This window comes from Phyllopteryx taeniolatus, chromosome 5 (assembly GCF_024500385.1).
Source record: "Phyllopteryx taeniolatus isolate TA_2022b chromosome 5, UOR_Ptae_1.2, whole genome shotgun sequence".
Lineage (NCBI taxonomy): Eukaryota > Metazoa > Chordata > Actinopteri > Syngnathiformes > Syngnathidae > Phyllopteryx > Phyllopteryx taeniolatus.
The window spans coordinates 905,001-922,571 of record NC_084506.1 but is presented as its reverse complement, the minus strand read 5'-3'; the positions used below and the strand labels follow the sequence as shown (position 1 = coordinate 922,571).

Here is a 17,571-nt window from a genome sequence, read left to right as displayed (position 1 = left end):
CCCCTGGAACAGATTATTTCTATTTTCTCACCTCAAGGAGAAAAGATTGACCAGGACAATGGATTTTGTTCAATGTTAAAGGTTACAACTGTACATTGAAAGCATACAATTGGAAGAGTCTCGCTTACTCCTGTGACGAGCGGATGCTCAGGGTCACGATTTTTTGACATGAAATAACATGAAAGCATGGCTCTCTAATGCCTTGGGTTCTGTCACATCTATGGTTTGTGCAATTTGGCTGCATTCAAAGCAACTGTGCATTGTTTAAACGTTACGGCTTTCCTTAGTAGGATTTCTCATCATGTCCTCACACAATGTTTCTATCTTTTTCCAGCAGGATTACTTGCTAGTAGTGATGGGATGATGACACCTCAAGGAGTGTATTGACACACTACACAAACTGTGTCGGCACTCCATTGACACTGTGGTGGTCCCTCAATAGTGACCCCTGCAGTAGTTCTAAAATCATTGCAGGTAAACAAAATGAAAATAAGATGGAAAAGCTTACATGCTGCAAACCCAACATCAGCCTGTGAAATAATATTTAATCGCTAGTCCTTCACTTAAAATATGAGCTCATCATTGTATAATTTAATTTACTCAATTTGTTTGCTGAGTTGTCTGTGAGAAAAGTTTAAAATGTGCTTAAAACCTTGTTTGTGTAAATGATAAAATGAGTTGGTATGTAAAATATAGCAAATTTGTAATAAAATTCAGTTACAATTTTTAACGTATGGAATTTTGTTAACTTAAGTGTTCAATCATACAAAATAAAAGACTAAAAATTGATTCATTTATGCATTTTTATTGAACAAAAGTTTTTGAAGTCTCTTTGCTCCAAGCCGATTTCTCCTCTTAGACACCAGTTTCCCTGCGTTAAATAAAAAACTCTTTCACAGGGTACAGATGAAGATGGTGAGCATAAAAATTTAAGTGCGAGTTGATAAGCTTCAGGAGCTCCCTGAATCCCTCCTTTGCAACAATGGTGAATGGCTGTCAGTCTGTGATGATCATGTTGACCACAGCCTCATCCACTGCTTGCTTGTTAGGAACTGCAAGCCAAAGGAAATATTTTGTTAAAAGCTTATTAAAGGACTGTAATTTTTACAAACAATATTACAGTCACACAAAGCCTTTTGTGTGTAGTAAACTATTTTTGAAAATTCTAATTTTATGTGAGAATTTCAACATACCTGAGGTACTCACACAAGTATGAACTTGTTGCCAGCCAATCACAGGGCACATATAAACAAACAACCATTCACACTCACGTTCACACCTACGGGCAATTTACAGTCTTCAATCAACCTACCATGCATGTTTTTTGGGATGTGGGAGGAAACCGGAATGCCGGGAGAAAACCCACGCAGGCACGGGGAGAACATGCAAACTCCACACAGGCGGGGCCGGGAATTGAACCCCAGTCTTCAGAACTGTGAGGCAGACGCTCTAACCAGGCAGACGCTCTAACCAGTCGTCCACCGTGCCGCAGAGTACAAACATATTTAATTAAAAAACTAACAGTAAACAACGCCTAAAGGGAAAAATATTTACCTTATTTGGCATCAAAAGATTATTCCAGACTGGGGTAAACTTCTTGGAACGATCCATGAAGTCAGTGGAACAAGGTGAGGGCAAGCAAAAATCCAACAGCAACAGCACAACTCCATCCAGCAAATCCGCAACGTCGACACAGTTTATTTCCTTATAAACACAATTTGGCACGGCACATCCAAACGGCACACTTCCTGTATCGGTCACATGATTTTTATTTTTTTTTCTTAAACCAATACGGGGTTTCACTCTTGCGTGCTTGGTGGCACAGTGCTGACGCACCAGTGTTGTTCGGCCCATCACTACTTGCTAGCCACATAGCTCAACTCATGATTTTTTAAAAAATGTATATTTTGGCATTTTATTTTGTGGGTTCAGTAAACAAACATTTTCATTGCACGTAAAGCAAGCAACATGATAAAATTATAGCTTGGCCAAATAAAAGTTGTTGGATTTGCATTGCTAACTTAGCTGTGTTAAATTGGGAACCTGATCATTAACATCATAAATACTAATGATACTACTACTACTATTATTACTAGTACCAATTACAAAAATAATAATAATTAAAAACAAACAAACCGTGTTTTGGACAATTATATATACATGCAACAAAAGGTTTGTTGAAAGGTGCCCACGTACTTGGATTTTCTGGATCCAGAACGTGAATGTGACAGGGAGTTTGAAGAGGATCTGGACCTCGAGCTTGAGCCCGAGTAACTACTGCCACTTCCACTCCCACTCCCACTTACAGTCCGCCTAAAAGAGAAGCGACCGTGAAGAAAAGAGAACTGACGACACAGAATAAATGACCATTTATCAGATATGAACAGTAAACAACTAAATCTTAATTAATATTCATTTGTTGACTGTCTGAATAGTAAAATATGATTTTGTCCAACTTACTAAAAAGCTAATAGAGGGGGTCCATGATTTAGAAAGGAGTTCAATACTTGCTGCAGTCTACCACTGACCAACCCCAAATGCAGTACAAAAGTCATAATTACAGCAAATATTTGTTTGAAAAACTAGGCATCTTGGCCATAAATAAATGGATTACACATATATAGCGCTTTTATCTACACCATCACAGTTCCCAAAGCGCTTTACAAAGCCTCACATTCACCCACTCACACACATTCATACACCAATGGGCGGCTGATGCCATGCAAGGCAGCTGCCAGCCCCACTGGGAGCAAATTAGGGTTCAGTGTCTTGCCCAAGGACACTTCGACATGCAGACAGTTGTAGCTGGGATTCGAACGGTCACTGGACAAGCCACTCTACCTACTGAGCCACAGCCCCCCTAAATAAACAACAATCAAATGAAAAATTAAATCTAGCATCAACTGAGCATGCCTTCTTGTGCAATCGAGTTCATTGTGTCCCATTTGTAACCTTGAAACGGCGTATGTCGGTAGTAGGTACATTTGTACAGTTTTCCCACACCTATTTCCGATTAGTTACTCGCGAATTCACCTATTCACTTACTATCTTCACTATATTCACTACATCACTATCCACTGTTATCAGCTGAAAACTTGCCTAGTTGCTGTTTTTGTTCTCTTTCTGAAATGCCCTAAAATGCCACAAGATTTTGCAAAAGCTTGGTCGAACAAAAGTACCCCTTTGGCGAAATATTGGTCCCAAGGATTTATGTTGACATTAGGGGAGGACCTATAAAACCGGCAAAAGCCATGGCTTCTATAAAAGTAGTATTTTGGTAATATCTTGTTGTGGCATCTATAGACAATTAAGGATGGGTGGGGGGGATCATTACTCACATTTTTGCAGGTCACAAAAAGTATAAAAGAGCCCATCTAACCAACAAATACTCAGGCACGCAGTCAATTATAGTTTGCTGCAGCAACAAGACTTTTTTTATATAACCATATTGCCTACAGGACAGTGCGGTAGAAACTAAATAAAGCAAGATTTATACTGACATTAAATTAGTGCCTACCTTCGAGGAGGATGCTGCTCCCGTTCTTTCTGCCTTCCTTCCCTCTGGTTGGGAGGCTTCCCAGGTTCCCTGGAAGGTAGTTGTCTCACCATTACACCACCACCACCAGCAGTACCAGCACTAACATCACCACCGGCCCCCACAACTATTCCTCCGGTCTCCCGAAGATTAGTGGGAGGCTTTCCTCCCTCGGGCAAGGGTTTGAAAGGCCTGGTCATTGGCCCACTAGGTGGTGGTGGAGTCTGAGCTTTCTTCATGGGCGGTTTATCTCTACGTGGAGTGGGCACAGCACCCTGCTTCAATGGCATGCTATGGAGAGGGAGAAAGGTCCACATTTCTAAACATTTAGGACAACATAGGGCAAACAAACTAAAAATTATCAAAAAGAATACCTGATGTTACAACTACATTTTCATTAATTAAAAAGACTTTAACCCTGTATTTTAAATTGCTAAATCAAAACCCCAAAAGACAATATGCAAAGTTTGTGTGGTTTGAGAGACCGAGCAGTGAGGAGCTCTATACTTCCTGGTTGCTTGACAGAACACACGACAGTTTTGAAGTAGGGGTAGGAAAATGTGTTTTGAGGAATAAACATGACTTTGATGTCTGGCCTGATATATTTGATTAAGTCAATCAAATATTACCGCCAAGAAATACCATGCAGTTTGATTTACCCTTTAGCAAGCATTGGAGGAAGGTCTGGTTTATTCTTGGCATTCTTCGGCAGAGCGGGAGTTGGTGAGGGGGACGAGGAGAATGATCTTGACCTGAATCAATAATTAAGCAGCCAACAAGACTAAAGTCAATGTAGTACACCCATTTATATATTTTTAACCTGAAAATAAACAATTATGCTTGTATATCGATTGCTCAAAATAAATCAGGGCATCCCACCATCGGAGCCAACTCACCACCAGGTGGTGATCAGTTGACAGCTCCGCCACTCTCTTCATCCGGGTGTCCAAGACATTCGGCCGCAAGTCAGATGACACGACCACAAAGTCGATCATCGAACTGCGACCTAGGATGTCCTGGTGCCAAGTGCACGTGTGGACAACCCTTATGCTTGAACATGGTGTTTGTTATGGACAATCCGTGACGAGCACATAAGTCCAATAACAGAACACCGGTCGGGTTCTAATGGGGGGGGGGGCGTTCCTCCCAATCACGCCCTTCCAGGTCTCACTGTCATTGCCCACGTGAGCATTGAAGTCCCCCAGCAGAAAAATTTAGTCCCCAGCGGGAGCGCTCTCCAGCACCCCCTCCAAGGACTCCAAAAAGGGTGGGTACTCTGAACTGCTGTTTGGTGCATAGGCACAAACAACAGTCAGGACCCGTCCCCCCACCCGAAGGCGGAGGGAGGCTACTCTGTCGTCCACCCCAACGTACAGGCGCCGAGCCAGGGGGCAATAAGTATAGCCACACCTGCTCGGCGCCTCTCACCGTGGGCAACTTCAGAGTGGAATAGAGTCCAACCCCTCTCAAGAGGAATGGTACCAGAGCCCAAGCTATGTGTGGAGGCGAGTCCGACTATATCTAATCAGAACTTCTCGACCTCACACCCCAGTTCGGGCTCCTTCCCTGCCAGAGAGGTGACATTCCACGTCCCTAGAGCCAGCTTCTGTAGCCGGGGATCGGATCGCCAAGGTCCCCGCATTCGGCCACGGCCCAGCTCACACTGCACCTGACCCCTATGGCCCCTCCCACAGGTGGTGAGCCCATGGGAAGGGGGACCCACGTTACCCTTTCAGGGCAACCCCTTTTTAAAATAAGTTTGCTTTTCATTTCTCACTGAATTAAAAAACTTTCATAATTTTGAGGACTTACCTGTGGTTGACTTTGCAACATTAAATTAATTTTTTGTGTGCACATTGAAAAATCTCATTTGCCATCAATAGCCCACATTTTTGGGATTTTGTAATACTGTTTAGTTCGCTACAGAAAATACTGAAATATGTTAAGGTGAATTCATTTATGTTGAACATGGTTTGTTTATTAGTTAAATAAAAATGGCTAAATCGAACAAGAAGTTTTAACAATAGTCCTTGCGAGGGATGTGTTATGTGAGTCTGAAGATGGGGATCGTTTCCCCATGTTTATATTGTCAGTGCGCCCATAAAGTACATTTGATTTATAGCACGTTTCACATAAGACTCACAAAGTGCTTCACATAGTAATTCAGTACATATATAACATACTGAAAGACGACATTTTACAGTTAAGATAAAAAAAATAAAAAATAAAAAAAATCCAACAAATGTAATCTAAAAATTTGTTTTTTTTAAAAACCTAACCAAAACAATTGAGTCCTACTGATTTTAGGCACAGACCGAAACAGACAACTCAAAGGGAAGTGGATCCCACAATTTGAGGACAATTGACTGCAAGGCTCTATCATCTTCAGTTTATTTTGTATGAGCAATAGGCAGTCATACCAAATCCACCAAGTATGGAGGAGCCTGACCATTCAAGGATCTGTAAATTGAATGTTAACATTTTGTACCGGATTCATACATGAACAGGGCGCCAGTGCAAGGACGACAAAAGGGGAGGGATGTAGCTGAACATTTGGGATCTAGACTAAAACAGAGTGGCAGCATTCTTAAAATGACTGGAGATAGTCCAATGAAGATTTACTGACTCAGGTGAAAAAGGAATTGCACTTGTCAAGATTTGATGAGACAGAGGCATTATTGATCCCTTCTTGTTCAGAATGAGATTACATGGGCCTAAGTATACAAATATTTTATAGGTAGAAAAAGCAGTAATGGGTTGCAATTTTAATATGTTCACGAAAAAGCCTGATGTGATCGAATATGAACTCAAAGTTTCTTCTTCTTCTGATTCACATTTCTCTCTGTGTGCACCGGGCATAAGGCAAACTAAATGTCTGCAAGGAATATGACTGGATAAGACTTTTTGACCTAATGTGAATCATATTTATGTAGGTAAGCCTATTTTAGTAAGCATTAAATAAAAGGAATAGGTTAACCGTTTTAAACTCTGCAGTGGAAATAAAGCGGCACAGAATACGCACAAAATTATTCAAAAGGCGCAGTGGGGCCTTGGATCTCAGTGAGCTATATTTTACATCAAAAGGAGAAAATTACTATGAGTGACAACATGCACAAAGTGAAATTTATCAATAAGCACTTTATGTGAGCGACTGGTAGTTTAAATGCAAACAAACCTAGAGCGGCTCCCACTGAACGAGCTGCGATGGGAGGAGTGGCTGGAGTAGGAGCTTAACGAGGTGGAGCGGCTTTGGGAATGAGACGACCCAGAGCCTGTGTAGGATGAAGAGCGAGACGAAGACCTGTAGCAGACAAACAATGTAATATTTTCTAGATTAGGTTAAAAGAAGAAATAAAACTAAGACAGAAACAAAGATACAGGGACATTGCCTGAAATTTAGAGTGCTGTAAAAGAAACTCATTTAGTGGACTTGTTTTGGGACAGGGGGAATCACAAGCTATACATCAGATATAAAGAGGGTTTTAATCATGATAATGTATGGTGACTTGCAGGTGCACATACCGGGAAGAGTGTGACAGAGAAACAGAAGAACCAGAACGACGATTTCGCCGACGACCTCGAGGTGGGGAGCCCAGTCCGGATCTTCTCCTAGGGGATTTTGACCGACGCCAAGGGTCCTTCCACTCATCTGGTTGTCTCATTAGTGGAACAAGCTCTTTCTTCGTGGGATGCTCCATTGGTCGGCTGAAAAGATGGAAGACATCCATAATGTCTGATAAGACACGTGTCAGTGTAAAAGGACTGACTGCTTTCAGTGTTTCTTACTTGATTGATACAGGAAATAATTGTTTTGTTTTTACATTTTTGAACAAATTACTCATTTTCAATTAAGTTGGATAATTGCAAATACAAGGTGGTATATGTTAATTTGTTGACAAGTTAAATAAAATTAACTTAAGAATGGATATTCACAAGCGACACAGTGCCATGTACCGTAATTGCCAGGATAAATTCCAGATAGATCATCAAATGCAAAACCAACCACAACGAATGAATGAATGGCACCTTGTCAACAATTGGAGTCAATTTCACACCTTCGCACACTACTGCCGTGACAGCACTAAGGATCAGAATACTGATTTAAAAACAAGGCAATCATGCCCTTCTTGAAAATCTTAAACGCGTTATTATGTGGCACGTTAACAACCAACGACGAACAACAGGTCATCACATAACGGGGCTTTTGAGTTTATTTCTGTTTAAAGTCTGTTTAACTTCAGTAATGCAAAAACCTAAACACTGATCAGAGGGAATGAAAAATGTACGGGGGATACCCCCACTGTTGTTTCAAACGCTTGGACTACTGTATGGAAAGTAATAAAGCTTTTTTTTATATGTTTTGGTTGATTTGTACAAATGCCCATTTAAGCTTAGCACCACACTAAACAAGGAAGACTTTAAATCTAAACTAGCTTGAGTTGCTAATTATCTCATCCACCGCAGATAAGCATACATATTGTCTTGTGCATACTAAATAAATAACTTAGATGAATGATAAATTTCACAAGTGTGATGCAAGAGCAAATAGATGATTCACCAGACTGTGATACTAGAACTAAAAATAGAATCTCAAGTTATTTTTAGCACCAGCCCACTTGATGAAGCATTTCATTTGCTCGGGCCTTATCAAATGAAACGTAAATAAAGCACGTAAACAACTGGGAACAATGATGTTTTCAAAGCTCATCAAGTTAATTAACTTACTTTATGATGCTTCAGGAAAAGCATAATCCAGTCTGAAGTGAGGATTTGAGAGGAAGTCGGTTATAAAGGCTAAAGCAAACATTGCATCATGTTTGTGTGATTATGCACAGCACAGTGATTTAATTTACTTCACAATACTCAAATACAAATCTTAAACGGTCACAAAGAATTTTTCCAATGAGTCAAAAAGGTCCATTCATTGAGGTCAGTCAGGCCACATGCGATAATACTGTAGTCTTTCAAAACAATGTCCTTTTCAATAAAAACAACAAAAAAATAAACTAAAAGGTAATTTCTATTTTGACAAATTAAATGGTTGAATAAAACTAGAGTCCTGTCAGGATGGTGTTAAAAACACTTTTTTTTTTTTTTAACTTCTGTCCTATTACTCAAGGGCTTCACACTTCACAGGCTGAATAACAATAAGTCAAATGAGCACTTAGAAATGGTATCTATCAATAATGCTGTTTTGTTAGCAACATTAACAGAGGTAACATAGCACTTCCTTTATTATGTTCTAATTCTAAAAGGCAAAGTGCACCACTCCCAGTGGGGGATTCAATCAGCTTAGTTATTGATACACGGGAACTTTCACTAAAATCACATAAAACACTAATCAGTCATTCTGGTGCAACGGATAATACAATGGCTAATGCTAACAAAGCAAACAGTCCACTTATGTGTCGCTACTTGTCATTGACGCACACAGCTGAATGAAACCTAATGGCGCTTACACACTGCATTTGATTTTCGCAGGGTAGGACACAGGAAGGCTTCTTCAAATGACAAAGTTTGATGCTGTAGCCTGGGTGTCCGTTTTACATCACCATAGATTATTTTACACTTGAGACTATGTGATTCCCGGGATGTACATATCATGGAATCAATGAATCCTTACAATTTATCATCACTGAATACAAATACAGTAATCCTCAGCGACGTCACGGTTTTTGCTTCGCGGTCCCGCTATATTGCAGATTCTTACTGCAGTTGTTATTCTCTTCTATACTGTTGGTACAACATTTTTGTTTTCCATTGGTCTTGCTCTCTTTCAATATATTGTGTTTAGGCTTGGCACGATAGCAAATTTTTTAGAACAATATAGTTTCCCAAAAACCTTCATGATAAACGATAGCACTGTTGATGTATTTTTGTAATGCCACTGATATAATGATATTAGAGCATAATAAAGAATTGTAGACATCTTACAAATTCTGCTCTGGGAATCAAACATACAGTGCCACCAGAAAGTATTCACACCCCTTCACTTTTTCCATGTTTTGCTATGTTACAGACTTATTCTAAAGCTGATTTGAGTAGTTTTCTTTTATATTAAAAAAAAAAAAAAAAAAAAAAACAATTAGTACATATGTATTCACACCCTTGGCTTAATATTTGGTTGAAGCACCTTTGGCAGCAATCACAGCCTCAAGTCTTCTTGGGTATGTCTCTACGAGCTTGGCACACCTGTTTTGCGGCATTTTCTCTCATTCTTCTTTGCAGAGCCTCTCAAGGTCAGTGAGGTTGGATGGGCAGCGTCGGTGGACAACCATTTTTAGGTCTTTCCAGAGATGTTTGGAAAGTCCGGGCTCTGGCTGGGGCACTCGAGGACATTCACAGGCTTCTCCTGAAGCCACTCCTTTTTTATCTTGGCTGCGTGCTTTGGGTCATTCTCGTGTTGGAAGGTGAATCGACGGCCTAGTTTGAGTTCAAGAGCATTCTGGAGCAAGTTCTCGAATTATTCCTCTATATTTGGCAGCTGTCATCTTGCCCTCTGTGCGAACTAGTTGCCCAGTTCCTGCAGCAAAAAACAGCCCCACAGCAGGATGCTGCCACCACCATGCTTCACAGTGGGGATGGTGTTAGCCAGGTGATGAGTAGTGCCTCTTCTTTTCCAGATGTGACACTTGCAATTCAGGCCAAAAAGTTCTATTTTGGTTTTATCAGACCAGAGAATTTTGTTTCTGCAGGTCTGAGAATCCTTAAGGTGCCTTTTGGCAAACTCCAAGCGGGCTGCCATGTGCCTTTAAGGGAGAAGTGGCTTCCGTCTGGCCACTCTACTAAAGGCCTGATTGGTGGAGTGCGTTTACAATGGTTGACCTTCTGGATGGTTCTCCTATCTCCGCAAGGGAACAGGTTCTTGTTCACCTCTCTGACCAAGGCCTTTCTTCCCCAGTTAATCAGCTCAGTCGGACGACGAGATCTAGGAAAGGTCCCGGTGGTCCCTAACTTCTTCCATTTCCGAATAATCGAGACCACGGTGCTTTTCGGGACCTTCAATGCTGCTTCAATTCTTTTGTATCCTTCCCCAGATTTGTGCCTTGACACTATCCAGTCTTGGAGGTCTGCAGACAATTCCTTAGACTTCATTGTTTGGTTTCTGCTCTGATATGCAGTGCCAACTATGAGACCTTATATAGACAAGTGGATGCCATTCCAAATGATGTTCAATCAACTGAATTTACCACAGGGGGATTCCATTCAAGTTGTAGAAGCATCTCAAGGATGATCAGTGGAAATCAGATGTACCTGAGCGTCATAGCAAAGGGTGTGAACTTATATACATATTCTTTGAATGTTTATTTAAAAAATAAAATAACATTTTACACAAATGTCTAAAAATACGATTTTACTTTGTCATTATGGGATATTTGTCAATTTTTTTTTTTTTTTTTTTTTAAAGAAAACTGTTCTCAAAACAGCTTTAGAATAAGTCGAACATACCAAAATGTGGAAAATGTGAAGGGGTGTGAATACTCTGGTGGCACTGTATAAGCACAACTGTGTAATGTTCTCTTATTTACTAAAGTAGGGCTGCATTTCAAAAGAACAGCAAATAAAAAAAGACCAGAGAATCTTATTTCTCACCATCTTGGAGTCCTTCAGTTGTTTTTTTAGCAAACTCCGTGTGGGCTTTCATGTGTCTTGCATTGAAGAGAGGCTTCCGTCGGGCCACTCTGCCATAATCCCCCGACTGGTGGAGGGCTGCAGTGATGGTTGACCTTCTCGAACTTTCTCCCATGTCCCGACTGCATCTCTGGAGCTCAGCCACAGTGATCTTTGGGTTCTTCTTTACCTCTCTCACAAAGGCTCTTCTTCTCCGATTGCTCAGTTTGGCCGGACGACCAGTTCTAGGAAGGGTTCTGGTGGTCCCAAACGTCTTCCATTTAAGGATTATGGAGGCCACTGTGCTCTTAGGAACCTTAAGTGCAGCAAAAATCTTTTTGTAACCTTGGCCAGATCTGAGCTCTTCAGGCAGTTCCCTTGACCTCGTGATTCTCATTTGCTCTGACATGCACTGTGAGCTGTAAGGTCTTATATAGACAGGTGTGTGGCTTTCCTAATCAAGTCCAATCAGTATAATCAAACACATCTTGACTCCAATGAAGGTATAGAACCATCTCAACGATGATCAGAAGAAATCGACATCACCCGAATTAAATATACAAGTCTCACAGCAAAGGGTCTGAATACTTGTGGCTGTGTGATATTTCAATTTTTCTTTTTAAATAAATCTGCAAAAATTTCAACAATTCTGTTTTTTTCTCTCAATAACAGGGTGTTGTGTGTACATTAATGAGGGGAAAAAATTAACTTAAATGATTTTAGCAAATGGCTGCAATATAACAGAAGGAGTCTGAATACTTTCCGTACCCACTGTATATGCACTTTTCATAAGTGCTCCCAGTGGGAACTTGCCACTGAGAAGTATAAACAACAATGACGCTGATTGTTCCAAATTCTCTCTTGCTTTATTTTCTGATGTTTCTCAGTCTTTTACTCAACTTCTTTGGCTATGATGTGGGTCCGTATGTGACTGTTTCTGGGTCCGGACGCAGACTGTGGTCCCCCCAGTTAGTGACCTGTTTTAAACAATGTCGCCACAATCGAGCAAGCCAGAACGAGCTGTTTAGCTCCTTAGCTGTCAAAGGTTTCCCAGTTGTGTGCATCTACGGAGCCAAAGTTGTTCCGCCAGCGGCTCGCTGTGTTGTGAACACAACAACAAAATTTATCAAGTCCGGAGACTTCTGCCTCTGATTGGCTAGCACCAACATAGGATTTGTACTTTTAATGCATAATGATTTGCTGAAGCACCACAGCAACCCGTGCACCCACACACACCCACACCCACACGCACGCACGCACCCGCACCCACCCACCCGCACCCACACCCACACCCACACACACACCCGTAGTTAAGCAATACTGTGCGTTTTTGTGTCAATGGACGCAGATTGATCATGTTTTATGCCTCAATGCTCATTTTTGTGCGTCTCAGAGGCTGGACGCACATCAAATGAGTAGACTTAACACAGACCTGACCGGTATCGGCCGATAATTAGCATTTTATATTGATCAGCTTTAATGTCATAATGCGCCGATCCGATCAATGACGTCACTGATCGGCTCCGCAAAAGACATTTACTCCGCGTCGCCATCGTGTACAGTATATTTGAATTCAATAGCTAGTTTAATTTTAGCTTTGTTGTGTGTGTTTTGACATAGTACTGTAAATATCTGACAACCACTAAAGTTATTTAAAAAAACAAAAACATGTCGGCGGTGTGGGACAGACAACACGTCTGAGACAGACAACATGTAATGCGTGGATCAGACTACAAGACAAATTTGGTCTTTCGCAATTGTCTCAAATAAAATCTTGTATTCCGATACCACCGCATCCCATCTTTTACGATCACTGGGCTTTATCTTGTCAACTCAAACGCGACCAGATACACTCATTACCGTGGTGAAGACACCGTGACGCGTGTAATATCCATCCATTTTCTACCGCTTATCCGAGGTCGGGACGCGGGGGCACTGGCTTTAGCAGGGACGCCCAGACCTCCCTCTCCCCAGCCACTTCATCCAGCTCTTCCGGGGGGATCCCGAGGCGTTCCCAGGCCAGCCGAAAGACATAGTCTCTCCAACGTGTCCTGGGTCATCTCCGGGGTCTCCTCCCGGTGGGACATGCCCGGAACGTATGTATTATAATTAAAAAAATAATAAAAAACAAATGGGAAAAACGTGTGCTGGTGGTCACTGGTGCTCGGGAAATTACGTTCATTTAAGGCTTGCTTCAGGTACCGTATTTTCACGACCATAGGGCGGACCATATTAAAAGGCGCAGTCTCAGTTACGGGGTCTATTTCTGTATTTAACACATACTGAGGCGCACCGTATTATTGGGCGCAGGCATGGTAAAACATACGCTAGCTTAAAACATACGGTAGCATGCATGCATGCTAAAACAATGTTTTTAAAAAGGCAGTGGGAGCAAAACTGAGTTCGGTTGTACTTTATTGAAGTATTTAACAATGTAAATAGTGAGTTCGGTTGTACTTTATTGAAGTATTTAACAATGTACTCACGTTATTTTTTGATCAATCCTCATCCACAAATCCATCAAAGTCCTCATCTTTTGTATCCGAAATGAACAGCTGGGCAAGTTCTCCAACAAACATGCCGGGTTCCCTCTCGTCATTGTCAGAGTCAGTCTCGTTGCCGGGGGGCTGTTTAGCAATGATGCCGGCTTTCGTGAAAGCTCGGACAACAGTGCAAGCAGACACAATACATTTGCATATGGTGCCGTAACTCGCCCGGCGCTGCCTCCTAGTCTTAGTAAAGCTTTGTTTGCCATCTGTCATCCATCGCTCCCACGCCGCTCGCAACTTCACTTTGAAAGCCCTGTTTACACTGATGTCCAGCGGTTGGAGTTCCTTCGTCAAGCCTTCCGGAATGACGGCAACCTCCGAGTTATTGCCCTCAGTTGAATGGTGACTGTAGAGACGCTTCTCCCGGCTGTTCTTTGATCATTAATCCATTGCTCGAGTTGGTCTTCCAACTCGGGCCAACTCGCCTTGTTTCCGCGGAAACTCAGGTTCGTCTTCTTGACTTGGCGAAGCTCGTTTTCCTGCTTCCTCCACTTGCGAACCATGGATTCGTTGATCTTGAATTCTCTTGCAGGTGCACGATTCCCATGTTCCTCCCATAACTGACAGCTTGCAGTTTAAACTGTGCTTCGTAAGCATGTCTCTTCATAGGTGCCATTTTTGGGGGTTCTTAGCCAAACCGATGTTGTTTTGCACAATGCACATACCCGCACTATATACCTACTGGGGGCATGCCTTTAGCGTCTTCTTTCTCGCGCACCCTTCCCCCTGTCCTCAGTCACGTCCGCCTTTCCTCTATATAAGCAGCGTGTCGGCAGGAAATGCTCCCAGTCAGTCAAGCAGTGTGCTCATCAACGTCACACAACAACATTTACAGATTTTGGAACTCGGTGCACACATAAGGCGTGCCGCGCCCCGTCTATTTTAGAGAAAATTTAAGACTTTTAAGTGTGCCTTATGGTCGTGAAAATACGGTATGTTCATGTACTTCTAATACAATAGCGCTCGCAAGCAGGTAACAAAACTTTATGTAGCTTAGCAAGCTAGTGCTAGCACTAACAGTTGTGCGTAAATATGCCGCCGTTCTGTTGAATCATGCTTTAAAGTTACGGTGTGTGCGAAGTAATTTAATTACAATAAAGTAATTCAACTAAAGTAAGATAGTTCCCATTATTTCTGTCATGTTGTAATGTTGGTTTGACCTGAAACGACCTGACTCGAGCAGTGATTTCCAACCTTTATGGAGCGAAGGCACATATTTTATAATTGGAAAATCTTACGGCACACCAACAAACAAAAATGTCACAAAAAGTGGATCCACAGTAATTCATGTATACTTCCTGCCATCTAATAGAAGAGCATTTATTTGTTCTGTCTGTCACTATGCCTCACGGGCATGAATAGAAGAACAAAGATACATTATTTCTTGTCAATGAATAATTTTTTGAGCACTTAAGTAAAATTTTATAATTTCCCACGGCACACCTGAAGATTGCTCATGGCAGACTAATGTGCCACAGCACACTGGTTGGGAATCAGTATACAGTACACAAGTATATACAGTAAATGAAAAAGGCATTTATATAGACACATTGCTCAATTTTGGGATTGGATCGGTGATCGGTTATCGTTTTTTTTTTTTAAAACTTGATCGGCCCCAAAAATCGTGTAAAGCCTACAAATGAGATCCCTGCATCACATTTGTAGTTTTATAGCCGCATGTCTGCACCCCTCCTGCGCCGTCTGACATGACGGTTTTGTCTGATATGAAAGGGGGATGCTACGAGGGGTTTAACTGATTGACAGGTAATCCTCCAATCATAACAGTGTCGTTCCTAGCACGTGTTTGCATACCATAAGTAATTAATTTTATATTGTATCATTAAGTCATTCAAGTCATCATTGTCAAGTCCGGAGCCTTTAACTCCCTAGCCAAGTCTCAGGATTTTAAAGGTTTTTTTTTTTTGCCAAGTCACAAGTTATCAAAACAGTGACTCGAGTCACAATTACTCGAGTCCCCATGACTGTTTCCTTGTATTTGAAGAAACGAGAGGTTGATCAAGTTGAAATCTTACTTACTTGGGTGGTAGAGTTAAAGGTGACTCTGGTTTGAGTTTGTTATCATCTTTCTTCTCCCGGATGTCTCGAGGAGGACGCATCTTCGGTCTCTCCTTCTCATCTCGCTTTATCCTGTCCCTCTCCCACTCCTCTTTCCGCCTCATACGCTCCTTCTCCCGCTCTCTCTCCCTCTCTCGTTCCCTCTGCCGGCGCTCCCGCTCGCGATGATCTCGCTCCCGTTCTCGATCTCTGTGCCTCTCTCGAGGGTCCCGTTCCCTTTCACGCTCCTGGAATGGTAACAAAATCATTGGAATCAATTTTGTAATACATTCAATATTTTTAACAATCAATCTATGGAATTATCAAGTCACCCAGGGATTGACATCTCCAGCCCTTCTTGAACAAAAAAAAAACAATTTCTTTAAAGGTCAATTTTGGTCAGGCTTTCACAGCTAACCCCCTCCAACACACACACACACACACACACACACAGTGGACGAGTGTTGAAGTAACACCCTTTGGTGTGAACTTGTATTAGACTGCATTCACACTGCTTTGCACACATCTGGCCCTCATTACGTTTACGTATATCATCACATCATGATATGACACTTTTATTGCAACCTTCCTGATTTTTCTTTAACATTCAGTACACTTCTCCTCTTCTAGCACGCTCGGTAAAGGTGGGCCAGGGCCTGACAATTTTGGTCATGCGTGTCATACAATTACTGTAAGGTAAAGGTTCCTTGAGAGTTTTTTAAGTGGTACCTTGCATAAAATAAAAGGAATGATTTGAAATAACTGCGATTGGTTGGCGATCAGTTCAGGGTGTACCCTGCCTCTCACCCAAAGAAAGCTGGGATAGGCTCCAGCACACCAGCGATTCTAGTGAGGAGAAGCGGTAAAGAAAATGGATGGATGGATGGATTTGCAATAAGCCACCAAGTCAAAAAAAAAATTGTAATAAATAAAAAAAAAGTCCCCAGCATTATGTGAGCATGATGCAGAGGAACAGCCTGTATACATGAATGGATGATACTTACATTATAGTGGTAAGGAAGAGGAGCTTCCGTATACTGCACTCGGAAGTTTTCATACTGCCCACCTCGCCATAGGGCCTCCATTTCATAGTCATGGTATGGATCAGCATATTGATCACTGCAAATAGAATACAGAAATTTAACAGACTCAACAAAGACATTGGTATATATTTAGATTTGATTTAACGCTTCACTGATTACCCCTGGACCCTTTGTTGCCTTATGAACACAGTACAGTGGAACCTCGGGTTACAAACTTAATTGGTGCCGTAAGAGAAAACACACCATTATAAAGAAATAAAACACTAAACAAATATATGATTGCTCATTAACTTTAACTAAGAAGGGGAAAAAGGAGGATTATAGCTACTCATTGAAGAAGAGTCTTGTTCCATAAATAACACAGGGAAATTCAAAATCACGTTTTTTCTTGTCTGTTTCATTTCTAATTTATTGGTTGATTCTGGCACAACAAACTTTTCAAGGTCGATCACAATAATGTACCTAGTAGGGGTCTTCTGATCATGGTTTTATGCTGCAGATTCTGATACCGATCATCCATGAGGGAGATCTGCCGATCACTGCCAATACTGTTCATATGGATACGCTGTAAAATTTTCAATGTATTTATGGTGAGTGGTATAGTTTATATGAGGGACATGTTTGTTTGGGTTTGCTTTCCAGGTGCTGTGCCTGGGTGATTATGCGAAAAAAATAATAATAATCATGATTATTTGGATTGATATTGAAATCACGATTAATAAACATGATTATCATGTATTTTACAACTTTTTAGTTATTCAACTACGAAAACTAAAGT

General features: G+C 41.4%; 1 protein-coding gene across 4 annotated transcripts in view; it reads right to left on the bottom strand.

Moving 5' to 3' along the window:
- Positions 1-17,571, bottom strand: part of zc3h18 (zinc finger CCCH-type containing 18) — a 75,159-nt gene that overhangs the window by 10,367 nt on the left and 47,221 nt on the right. For 3 of the 4 annotated variants that reach the window (XM_061772792.1, XM_061772794.1, XM_061772793.1), the window contains exons 8-14: positions 16,755-16,869; positions 15,733-15,998; positions 7,058-7,240; positions 6,711-6,836; positions 4,195-4,287; positions 3,518-3,826; positions 2,197-2,313 (exon numbers count right to left, since the gene is read on the bottom strand). In XM_061772792.1, coding sequence (XP_061628776.1) covers positions 2,197-2,313; positions 3,518-3,826; positions 4,195-4,287; positions 6,711-6,836; positions 7,058-7,240; positions 15,733-15,998; positions 16,755-16,869 — 1,209 coding nt within the window. The remainder of the gene's footprint in view (positions 1-2,196; positions 2,314-3,517; positions 3,827-4,194; positions 4,288-6,710; positions 6,837-7,057; positions 7,241-15,732; positions 15,999-16,754; positions 16,870-17,571) is intronic. The other variant, XM_061772796.1, reaches the window with a different exon arrangement.